The sequence below is a fragment of the Lagenorhynchus albirostris genome, chromosome 20, assembly GCF_949774975.1.
Source record: "Lagenorhynchus albirostris chromosome 20, mLagAlb1.1, whole genome shotgun sequence".
NCBI classification, from domain to species: Eukaryota; Metazoa; Chordata; class Mammalia; order Artiodactyla; family Delphinidae; genus Lagenorhynchus; species Lagenorhynchus albirostris.
This window is the reverse complement of record NC_083114.1, coordinates 11,874,148-11,886,720: the sequence shown is the minus strand read 5'-3', so window position 1 is coordinate 11,886,720 and position 12,573 is coordinate 11,874,148. Positions and strand designations below refer to the sequence as shown.

General features: G+C 44.2%; 1 protein-coding gene across 4 annotated transcripts in view; it reads right to left on the bottom strand.

Annotated features, from left to right (window-relative positions):
• NCBP3 (nuclear cap binding subunit 3) overlaps positions 1-9,964 on the bottom strand; it is a 29,293-nt gene extending 19,329 nt beyond the window's left edge. For 3 of the 4 annotated variants that reach the window (XM_060133683.1, XM_060133685.1, XM_060133684.1), the window contains exons 1-3: positions 9,773-9,964; positions 7,743-7,808; positions 5,738-5,843 (exon numbers count right to left, since the gene is read on the bottom strand). In XM_060133683.1, coding sequence (XP_059989666.1) covers positions 5,738-5,843; positions 7,743-7,808; positions 9,773-9,955 — 355 coding nt within the window. In that variant the 5' untranslated portion in view covers positions 9,956-9,964. The remainder of the gene's footprint in view (positions 1-5,737; positions 5,844-7,742; positions 7,809-9,772) is intronic. The other variant, XM_060133686.1, reaches the window with a different exon arrangement.
• Between the last annotated feature and the right edge of the window lie 2,609 nt (positions 9,965-12,573).

Below are 12,573 nucleotides of genomic sequence, written 5' to 3'. Positions count from 1 at the left end.
CGCATGCTGCATGGTGCGGCCAAAAAAAAAAAAAAGACTTATGAATCCTTAGCAAGTCCTTATTAGTGACCAGCGGTGCAACAATGAACAGAACCCCAAATGAGATGGATGTCCACACTGGACATGCAGAGTAACTCTACCACGCAGGATGGGAAACTGAAGAGGTAGCCCAGGGGACCTTCTCAGTTCTTCAAGCTAAAAGCCATGATTTTGGAGGAAAAAATCCTTTGGGAAGTAAAAAGATGGTTTTGAAGAGGGTAAACAACAAGAACAGCTCCTGGTGAGGGTAGAGGAATCAGACTGAGGAGCAGGCAGAAGAAAATCTTGTAGGAGATGCTGATATGAAGGATTTAATCATATATGAGACAAGCTTAAGATCTGATGGAAGCCTGCCAATGTCACTGCTTAAAATAAAACAAAGCAACAAAGAAGGCGCCTAGATTTATGCCCAGATGATGAGAAAGGACTAACTGCTGAGGTGGCAGTGAACAAATGAACTGGAAATGAGAACTGGGCATTTACTGAGTGTTGACTACAAGCAAGGTGGTGAGGGAATCATCTTGGATTTTCCAACAGGAGAGAAGACAATGAATGACAGGTCGTAGGACACAAAACTCAAGTCTTTAAGAAAGCAGATTTCTGAAAATCCAGAGAAAAAGTAGCCAATTTCAAAGCCTCAGATTAGGATGATCAAAAAATTTGGAAGACACTAAATACAGTAACTCAGAGTATGAGAGGTGATCCCAAGAAAAGAGAAAGCAACAAAGCTTAGGTGAGCACAACTCACCAAAGAACACATATGGGAGACAGATAAAGGGTAAATTACCAGTATAAGAGAAGAAATGTAAGAAATGCACGAGTCTGAAAGACTACATCAGGCTCTATAATAACATGGAAAATGCTGATGACAGACTGTCAAGTGAAAAGGAAGAAAGCAGTAGGACTACAAAGCGAAAAGCAAAAATAAAGTCCATACCCAGAAAAGATTAGAAGGAAATGCACAAAATGTTGACAATGACTGCATTTGGGTGGTGCACTGTGGGCAACTTTTCTTCTTACTTTACTTTCCAAATTTTCTTTGGTGGACACGAATTGTTTGTCTAACATCTAATGAAGAAAAGGTTACAGTCCAGAGCAAATAGGCTCATCAAAAATGCCAATGGTGGGGGCTTCCCTGGTGGCGCAGTGGTTGAGAGTCCGCCTGCCGATGCAGGGGACACGGGTTTGTGCCCCGGTCCGGGAAGATCCCACATGCCGCGGAGCGGCTGGGCCCGTTAGCCATGGCCACTGAGCCTGCACGTCCGGAGCCTGTGCTCCGCAATGGGAGAGGCCACACCAGTGAGAGGTCCTCGTACCGCAAAAAAAAAAAAAAATGCCAATGGGGGACTTCCCTGGTGGTCCAGTGGTTAGGACTCGGCGCTTTCACTGCCATGGCCCCGGGTTAAATCCCAGGTCAGGGAACTAAGATCCTACAAGCCAAGCGGCACGGTGAAGTGGGGGGGGCGGGGGGGAATGGTGGTTTTTTTCCCAAGTGTTTCGAGCAACGTTGCTTTGGGGAAAAGGGCAGAACTGTTGATCTATTTTGCTGTACTACTAAAGGGCAGTAGAATAGCTATCATTAAGTAAGAACTAAAACCCAAGATAGGGGACAAGAAGGGCTTTAGAAATAGTTTTAATAGATTTAAGTCTTCTAATCTAGAATTACGCCCCACTGTACTAACCAAAACACAAAGCAGTGATTTCAGAATTAGGCAGTAATCTCTAAAAAGTTGCAGGGGAGGAACGAGGTACCTTAAAGCCTTGAGAAGGACTAATTCTGTACTGATTTTCAGAAAAGAGGAAAAGAGAAATTCCCAAACAATGCAAAAGATTGTCATTCTCTGAAATTTTTAAAAAATAGCTTATCAGACAGAATCTCTGATCCCTTAAGAAACTTAAGTCTTTCCCATAGGAAATGACATGAGTTCACTAAGAAGCAAGCCAGCTAACCTCTTTTCTTTTTTGATTGGATTAGCAGGCCAAGAAATTCAAAGAATACCACAGACATGTTCTATCTCAAGTTTATTAAGGCGCGTAATCTAGTTCCCCATGACAATAAAATGATAGGTGGGCCTGATAATAGAATAAGACTATAATTGATGCATCTGTGTGTCATGGCATGATACGGGATTATCCTGTTTGACATTTACCAACAACTGGATAAAGATGCAGAAGCCATGCATAACAAAGTGAGGAGTGCAGCTACAATGTTGAAAGGCAGAGTCAAGATGAAAATTAACTCCGTAAGCTGAAATGGAGTCTTGAAATCAAGATATAATTTAATAGGGATAAATAAAATGGCAACTTTTTAAAATGTCTCAAATACAAGATGAGAAAGACTGTTTTGATAGGCGCAGTTCCTGAGGGAAACAACTGGTGCTTTGGTTGACTAGAAGATGACTACTATGAAATGGCTGGGACAGAAACCGTGGTCAGAGTCCTGCCATGCATTGCACGAATCCAACCAAATCTGGAATCTGTACCTCATCTGATGAAGGACATTTAGAAACTGGGAAGGGTCTATAGGAGGGAGACCAGAAAGTCATGCCACATAAGAAAGTTTAGGGAATGGGCTGTCCATTCCTTCACCTGAAGAGTTACTGTGTGAATGAGGAAAGGACTTAATGTTGTTTTAAGAGTTACACAGTAACTAATAGACAGAAATTACTAGAAAGCAATTTTTGTTCAACATGAAGAAGTATCCAAAAACAAGACCGTGGGGACTTCCCTGGAGGTCCAGTGGTTAAGACTACGCGTGCTTCCATTGCAGGGGGCACAGATCCGATCCCTGGTTGGGGAACTAAAATCTCACATGCCACAGGGTGTGGCCAAAAAAAAAAAGAAAGAAAGAAAGATAAATAAATAAACAGTGTGCATGCCTTAATTAAAACAAAAAAACTGACTGCTTCATAAATAGTTCTCATGCCACCACTAGGAAATGTTCAGGCAGAGGCCAAAGGACCACGGGGAACTTTGCCGAAAGGCCTGCAGCACTGGGCAGGAGGAGGGATCCAGATGACCTCTAAGGTCCTTTCCAACCATGAGAGCTTTGATCTTGGAGATAAAGAGAAGCTGCCTGACACTGTCACTCAAAAGTAGCGAGTTACTCTTGATGAGGACTGGTCTAGTGCAGCACATCCCAAACCACATCCCTGAAGCTGGCAGAGAGATTAGGAACACAGGCTTCAGTCAGACCAGCCTTCGAATCCCAGCCTTGCTACTTACTACCTGTGGGACCTTGAGCAAGTTTCTCAACCTCTCAGCACCTTACTTTCCTCACCAGTAAAACAGAAATGATAAGTACGTTCCCTGCAACAGGGTTGTTGGAAGATAAGCTAACCACATAGCAGAGTGATTGGCACATAGTAAGCATTTATCAAATGGTGTATTTTATTACTGTTGATATTAATAAGAAGAAATAACTTGACACCTACTGTGGCTGCAGGAATCAAGATGCTTATTCCAATGTCCCCATTCTCCCAAGAGGCTGGACCACTTAGATGACTGTTTGGAAGATGGAGAATGCCAGATAATAATAATAACTAACATTTACTATATGCCAGACACCACTCTAAGAATCATAACATTTTGTCAGAGCCTCCCAACCACCCTATAAGAACTAACGTTAACCTGCCTTTCCAGATGAGGAAACTGAGGTTCTTAGAGGCTAAACAACTTACCTAAGGTCAAAGAGCTAGAAAGTGACAAGTCAGGATTTGAATACAGGCAGTCAGACTTCAGAAACCACGCTCTTAACCACAACACCAGTGGTTCTCAATCCTGACTGCACATTAGAATTACCTGAGGAGATATAAAAATAATAACTATCTTTGAGATCTATCCAAACCCATTCCCCCACTCTAATTTAAATTGATCTGGGAAAGGCAGCAGGGTTCTCTGGAGTTCAAGAACACACTCCAAAACCATGCTGCTTCCTGGATCAAAAAACAGGTTGTAATGAGCAACTGACATTCCAGGCAGATCTATTGTTTTTAAGAGAATCTTTAAAACCATGAGATCGGGATTACTTTTCAAAAAAACATTTTTTTTAAACTTAAAATTTAACCCCGAAAGTGATCATTTTCAGGAAGGTATCCTATTCCCATTTTACAACAAGGAAAGTGAGACCTAAAAAGGTTCACTAACTCGCCCGCATTCACTAAGGAACTGAGACGATCCCAGGAGGGCTCGGCACTCTGAAGAGCCCCAACACAGGTGGGAAGAGAGGCTGAAGTGAGTAATTAGGGATGCTTCACAGAGGCAGTGACATCTGAACCAGAAAAAGCGTGGGACAGGGAGGGGCAAATCAACAGAGTGACCGGCATGAGCAAGGTCAGAAGCAAGATGTCACAAGGACTGCTTACGGGACTAGAAGGAAACGGGGGCTTTCAAGGTGGAGCTGTAAGAAAGGCCTCCGACACCTGCCTGGGTCTAGACCGTGCAGGCACATGAATGCCTATGCCTTCACAGGACTTTTCCTGAAACAGAAAAATCCACTCAAGCAGATGCCTGGACGCCTGGCCTGCAAGGGAAGCAAGGTCGTATTTCCAAACTGAACTCATTATGCAGAAAAAAGGAGTAAAGCAGCTCCAGAGTTGAGCTCTGCATCCGAGCCACTCTGCCCACTGGCGTGGAAGGAGGTTTGGGTCTCTGGGATCATATCACATATTGTAAGGCGACAGAGCAAAGCAGTTAAGAGCAAGGCTTTAGAGTCAGGGTTTATCTGGTTTATCAGGTTCTAACCCTGACTCTACTTTTACTAGCTATGTAAACCTGGGCATTTATTTAACTTCTTTGGGCCTGTTTCCTTTGTAAAATAGGGATAAAAATACATTCCTCATGGGGTTGTTGTGAGAAATGAGTACGAAACAAATATGTAACCCGCTAATTAACACAGTGCCTGGTAAGAGAGCAAGTTCCCAACAAATAGTCGCTATTCTTTCATTCATTCAACATGTTTTTATCAAACAAGCAAGCCCAGAGAAACTCACACAGCAGAGCATAGACCTTTAACATGCATTCAGAAGGCTGCCTATTAAGCCCTTCACAAATCCCAAATTTGCAAATACAACAGAGGGCGGTCATTTGCATTTATGGAATAATAAATATGACTGTGAACTCACTAAAAGGGTAATAATAATTTTCCCCTCTATTTATAAATTGCTTTCGAAAACTGGGGTAGATTACTAGATATGATAATTCAGGGTGAATTTCAGGAAGCATGATACTTACCCTAACAAAACACAAAAATAAAATAAAATCACAAGCCTGTATCAACCGAAGTATTAATGGTATCCCCCCAACCAATCTGACTCCCCTAAAAGACAGTCTCACTGTGATACACTCCCACTATATTTAAAGGCAAAGAAAAGTTAACACTTCTATGTTAAAAGCAGAAAATGAGTAAGAGTCCATAAAAGCACAGTTCTAATCTCAGCTCTGCCTCCAACTAGGTGACGTTCTCTGGGGCTTCTCAGAGAAGACAATCTCCTTCTTCCCAGCTCTGACATCTGAGAGACAGCTAATGCAGCTCAACTTTAACAGGTCACCTCAGAAATGGGGAATTCACCAGTTCCTTCCTTAGGCAGTATCTGGATGAGGACTGGACACGCAAGGCAAGGCCAGAAGCATAAGGCCCTGGCAGGGAGAAGTCATTCTCTGGGAAAATGTGGAAAAATTCCCCCCGAACACCCTGTACCTTTCTTCATCATGTCTCGGTCCAAGGCTACATTTCTTTGGGCAAGATTTACTTCTGAGCGAAAATGGAAGCGCTTAGCTCGCTGTTCTTTCTTTTCAATTGCTTCCTAGAAGGTATAGAAAAAGCCAAAGAAGTGAAACATGGAAGAGGAAAGTTAAATCACAAACACAAAATGATGCATCAGTGACAAGTAACTTAGAAGAAATAAGCAACATTGTGCCTTTAATAATTTTTGCAAAGAACTAGATATTCACAGTCAATGACTGGGAGGGTATACACTAATAGTGCTATAATTTGTAATAATCTCTACAATGATTCATTGCCTATCACTGTTATCTGGGACACAGCAGGAATTCAATGAATATTTGTTGATTCAGTGAGTAATGAATAATGGTTTGACATTTATTATTAGGAATCATGTAAACAAATTGTAACTAAACAATCTTAACATTCCAATTTTTCAGGTGCAGAAACTGAGGCACAAAGAAAGTTAAAAGGTTTGCTAGAGGCACTTCAGCTAATAAGGGGCAGATCTTCTGATCTCAGTACTATTTCTAGAAGCCCCACCACCACCCCCATTTCACAAAGTCTGTGTGCATGGTAATCACACCTATCACATTATGTCTGCCTGAGCAGTCCACTCCCTAAAGCTTTTTCTGCATTTGAAAATAACATTGAAGCAAAGAAACTCTCTCCTCTATTCTAAACTTGTGCCCACGGAATTGCCAGTTTTCATCTATAAGTGACAAGAAGCATTGATGCTCTCTAAAAAACAAAACAATCAGTTTCCTAAATTTTTCTTCCAGGAGGTAAAATAAATCCAGGTCCAACTATGGGTTTCTGATAGCTTTTAGGAAGCTTCACTAATTGTATATTGACTTTGCCACACTAATTGAAGGTCTGACTATAGAAAGCTTGTGGGGATTGGTAAAGCAGCAACAATTCTGTTATTTCCCAATAGTTATGCTAATTTTCTTCACTTAAGTTTTCCCAGTGGAAACAACTAATCTACCTTCCTTTAGTAAGACTGAAGTACCAATTCTTGGCTACCACCCTTTCCCCCATATATTTGTTTCATATAATGGCAAACGGTGTGGGCTTAAGAAGAGTACTGTATACTTCTTTTTCAATTACAAAAAGAAAACATCTTCACTTTATTCTATTTTCTTGTCAAAAAAGATGATCAGTTCTTTCTTTTGGCCTTTAAGCAATCAGAGATTGAGACCCAGATAAAACACAAAAAAGTTAGCATGACATACTTATTTTTATTTTTGCTTTCACACATCCAATATAGTAACACAGTATTATTTATTCAGAATTGTAACTTAAACTCTGTTTGAAACTTAATTGCACACATTAAAATCAGAAACAATGTTTAAGCTGAATATCATCAACAATTAAAGCAACAAATAAGTATCAACTGTTTATTGTAAAGAAAATAATATGTTTTGTTCTGTAAAGAGTTACAGTGAAGCTGGTAATCTAGTAACAGCAATCACTAGATAAAAGGCAATACTCCCAGGTACTGGGAATAATTCAGTCCACTTGGCCTTCAAAGTCTAGCCACACACACACATTCAGGAAATCGTATTTTTCTCGGCCTCAACCAGTGAGGAATAAAGACATTTACTAAGGGCTTACTATGTGCAAGGCACTTTCACGTTTTGCTTCATTTAAAGTGGAAACAGTTTACACATTTTTAAAGAATGGACAGCATAAAGAAAGCACTCCAGTGCAGAACTTTTTCTTGAACATGGTTAATTACAGGCATCTAGGTACAGTGATTATATCTTCTCATGGATTCAACAACACACAAATGCTGTCTGAATGTTCTCAGGATGCATGAAGGCATCACGGTATAACACAAAATTTAAACCTAAAAAAAAGTTTCAATCCAACAACAAAAGAAAAAAGGAGGTAAAGAATAATTGCTGTTCTCCTAGAGATCTGTTCATTAAGTTCACCTGCTTCTCAAAATGAATAAATTAATCATGGTCTGTCTTACCTTGGAGGTGACATCGATTCCAGTGATGAAGCTGCCAGCCTTGTTTTCATATCTTCTGCTTGTGTCCTAACAAGAAGGGGATGGGTGAGAATTGCTAACGAGCAACCGACGACAAGCACATGATAAACAACAGCCTGACAACCCATTCCTTCTGGACAGTCGTTCTTTTCAGCAATCCTTCCCCCGCCCTGACAACCTCATATTATGGGGAAGCCTGTCCCAGTGACTCCATGTAGCAATCAACTACTATACCAAGAAGGCTTTTCTAGGCCTATCCACAACCTAAAGTAATTCCATCTACTGAAGGTATCCGTGTAAATGAAAATCTAAAGGCGTTCATGAAAAATATCCAAGATGATGCACAGTCACTTATCTCCCCAACCCAGACTGGACAAATTCATTGTGCCAGGCCACCAGATGGAGCACAAGTCTTCACCAAAATGCAGAAAGTCAGGACTCACCTCGACCTTCTGGGGAAAACACAGCACAGTGCAATGAAAATAGGATGGGATTTGGAAGCCTGGGGACTCAAATCACATCTCTGACGTTCACTGATTACATGACACTGTACAATTCCTTTGGCCTCTCTGGGCCTAGGTTTCCTCTGTGGTATCCGCCTACCTTTCTGACCTCTTTTAACTGCTCTCCCACTTGTGCTACAGAACTTTACCTTTCTCCAACAAAACAATCTCGTGCCCATCTCAGAGCCTCTGCACTTACTGTTGCCCCTGCTGGGAACGCTCTCTTCCACATCTTCACATGGATGGCTCCTTTTTGTCACTTAGGGTTCAGCTTAAATTTCACCATCTCAGAGGACTTTCCTGACCATCCTATGCCATTCTGCTTCCTGCTCTGCACACCCTCCCTGCCCTCTGCACACTTCCATCCCATTAACATGCTTTATTCTCTCCACAGCACTCACCACTACCGTAAATTATTAGTTTACTTGTGTCCCCCCAACTGGAACATAAACTCCAGGACACAGTCTGGTCTTGATCTTGGTCAAGTGCCTAGGGCTGTGGCTGGCACTAAGTGGGGGACGCAATAAGTACATGTTGAATTGAAGGAATGAAGGGATGATAACACCTACTTCACAATCTCAGTGATACTTTAAATGATATAATGTAGTAAATGGTAAAATGCCACTATGTTAGTTGTTGTTGCCAGAGTCACTATAATTTACTGTCTTTAGTGCTCTTACCTTTTTTAAAAAAATCTTTTTCCATAATCTTAATTTAAAAGCAAGACTAGCAGACATGTGCTAAAAAGTAGTCCATGTTAGGTGAGAAATTAAGTACATGAGAGAAGCCATGCAGGCCTGAGACCAGCCCTAAGAACCGGACACAAGACCACCAAACCAAAAGCAAAAACACCTCTCAGCATCCCCATTGTGATAAAAGAGGGACCAAGGACCACTGCTGGTTCACTGATGTTTTGTTTTCATTAAGGGCTGAGATCCTGGAGCCACGGTGTAACAGCGGAGCCGCGCGGGGACAAGATGACCCTCAAGTCACAACAGAAACACAGAGTTTCTGCAGCTGACAAGCCCAGCTCTCCCAAGGGAAACCGCGAGTGCTATGTTTAACAGACACCAGCTCCACCGGAGTAGGACCCACAAAGAGACCGGGATGCCCGCTCCACTCGACAGTTCCTTCTGGGCCGCTCCTGGTTCTGTTCCCGCCCGGGGCTCGCCCTTTATCTCAAGCCCCCAGATAAGCCCAACCCCTCCTCATTCACACTCTTGCACAGACTGACTCCGAGGAGCAGCGAAGGGGGTGTCCTCAACTACCCCCCAGCTCTTCCCCAACTCCTCCAGCCCCCTCAACACCCATTTCCGGGCGCCCCAGCGTCCTTTCTCTTGCTACCCGTTTCTGCTCAAGCCTGGCGCCCCCGCCCCCCGGGCGCTCGCCCCCCTCATCCCTTCCCCAGACTTCCCCCAGCCCCGGCCACCTCCCCTTCCGGCCCCCACCGGCGCGGGACACTCGCTCAGCGACCTCCTCCTCGCCCTCGCCCCCGCCCCCCGCCCGTACCGGGATCAGTTCCTTTAGCGAGCGCCGAACCGGCACGACCTCCAGCTCGCCCTCCTCCACCTCCATGGGCTCCGGCTCGCCGCGGTCCAAACCTGACTCTGCTTCAGGCGACGGGGGCCCCAAGGCCGGCCCCGCCGGGACCTCCGCCTTCACCGACACTCGCAGGCCCCGTACGGCCGCCATCGCCGCCCGCCGGCCGCACCACTGAGAGTTCGCCCCGCACACCGCGGGCTAGAGCGCCACTGCCACAGGCCACAGAGCAGCCGCTACCTAGAGCGTCGCCTGCTGCGGCTAGAAGGCTCTCTTCAGCGCCTACGTCCTCTGGTGGTGGGAGGAACCCTGGCCGGCTGGAGCGGGATCTGGTGAAGAGGAGGCGGGACCGAGTGGGAACGGAGGCAGGGCCTGCTGGAGGGCCACCCCACTGCGGGGCCTGGAGCAGTTCGCTACAGTCTGGGCTTAGAAAATTGCTACACCTTGAGCAGTAAACTTGTAATCAAAGCTAATTTTACTGAATTACCATTACCTGCCAGTGACTGTTCCAAGTGCTTGAATCCTTACAACAACCCTATGAAGTTTCTACTTTTACTATCCCCATTTCACATTTGAGGAAACTGAGGCATTGAAATTTACCCAAGGTGACAGGCTATTTAAAGGACAAAATCCGGATGTGAGCCTTGGCAACCAGAATTCAGAGCCTTGGTCTGTCACTTCTGGGCAAGTCTGTAGGTTTACAATGCACTTGCCTTGACAACCTTTGTCTCAAGTTTCCCAATAGTTGGCCCATTTTACATACCGCAAAATTGAGACTCCAAGAGGGTAGTGAGCTTGAACGCTAATTTCGTGTCTCCCAAGGGCTCGGTCTACTGGAGACTTCTGAGCATGGTTTCTTGCGGACATTTCTAACAAGAACCTGGTTGGGAGAGAGGGAGTGTCCTCTAGGCTTCCAGAGGGCGCCACTGGTCAGTTTTTGCTTTGAGTCCTGATTTTGCACCTTCCTCCCCGTGTTACCTTGGGCTAGTTCTGACCCCTTTCTGGTCCTGTCTTCCCATCTGAGGAGGGTGGAGGTGGGATCCTAGGGTCTCCAAGGCCTTACCAGCTCTGACAATGGAGAAGCAAATAATTATAAACCAAGGGAGAACATGATCAATATCAGACACACCTGGGTCTCAAGCTGGCTGGCTCTGCCCCTTACACCAAATGTGACCTTGGGCAAGCTACTTAACCCTTTGGAATTTCAATTTCTTCATCAGTAAAATGGGTCATTACCCACCATGGGAGGTTGTGAGGCTTAAATGAGATAATTATATGTAGATACAGAATCAAACAGAAGGGGTACAGTACATCATAGTTTTTTGTTTGGTTGGTTTTGCTTTTTTTTAAATATGGTCTAAAACACAGAGCAAACACGAGATGGAGCTCTGTAGAGGGCTAGTTTTCCTTGATGAAAGGGACACATAGTAGTTACAAGATTGGGTTAAATGCATGGAATGCACTTGCATGAATTTTAAAGAACATTTTAAAGAAAGTTTGTGCTTAGCTGGCCAGCTTTGGGCCACAGTCACAGACCGCGCCATTACATGTATTCCATAGGCCTGAGGGGGTGGGGCATGGGGAGAGGAGGAAGCAATCCCTCCTCAGCTATGGACATCAGGAGGCCAGCAGAGAAGGTTGCGCAGGCCCCTCTCCCTGCAGGGTAAGAGCCTCGAGGACTCAGGCATTGCAATTCAGCACAGTTTAGAGGAGAACCAGCTCCCTGGGGGACCTCTGGCTGGCATAAGAATCAGGAATCCAGGGCAAGCCAGGGCATCCAGCAAACACCAGGGGTCCTAGACTCCTGTCAGAAAAGCCCTTGATGCCTGTACCTTTCTGTTCACCTAACTCACCCCCACTGCCCCTTCCTTTCCTCAGTGCAGCCTGCTGAGGTGAGGTCACAACACTAGTAGCGGCAAAGAACAATTTTCAAAAAAGTTAAAAAACATGACTCCCAAATATTAAATGAACACGTCAAAGCTTTTAATCCTCATTAATGAATGAGGACATCAGTAAGATTTTATAAATTTATTTATTTATGTATTTATTTTTGGCTGCATTGGGTCTTTTTTTAAAATAAATTTACTTTATTTTTTGGCTGTGTTGTGTCTTCCTTGCTGCACGCAGGCTTTTCTCTGGATGCAGCGAGCAGGGGCTACTCTTCATCGTGGTACACAGGCTTCTCATTGTGGTGGCTTCTCTTGTTGCAGAGCACGGGCTCTAGCCGCGCGGGCTTCAGTAGTTGTGGAACACAGGCTCAGTAGTCGTGGTTCGCAGGCTCTAGAGCACAGGCTCAGTAGTTGTGGCGCACGGGCTTAGTTGCTCCACGGCATGTGGGATCTTCCCGGACCAGGGCTCGAACCCATGTCTCCTGTATTGGCAGGCGGATTCCCAACCACTGCATCACCAGGGAAGTCCCCAGGAAGATATTAAGACTAGCTCAAAAGAGAATTTGAGCATGAATACCAAGTTGGTCAATCAAAGGAATATTGAAATGAATTTAACCACGGAGGTTAATGCTCTGCAAGGCAAGAAACTGTAAACTTTGGGGTTCCCTTTTCTACCAGACAGAAAAAATTTGCATTACTATTGGACAAGAATTATTTACTCAAAAGAAATAAATTTAAAAAAAGAATTATTTGCTCATTGTGAATTTTCTATAAATTAACCTCTGCCCTTACAGAGTTGTAAAATACCCTAATCAATAGTAAATCGGAAGTCAAACCAGGGTATCCTTCCCTAGAGAATGAGATGATCCCAGGTGGAACAGG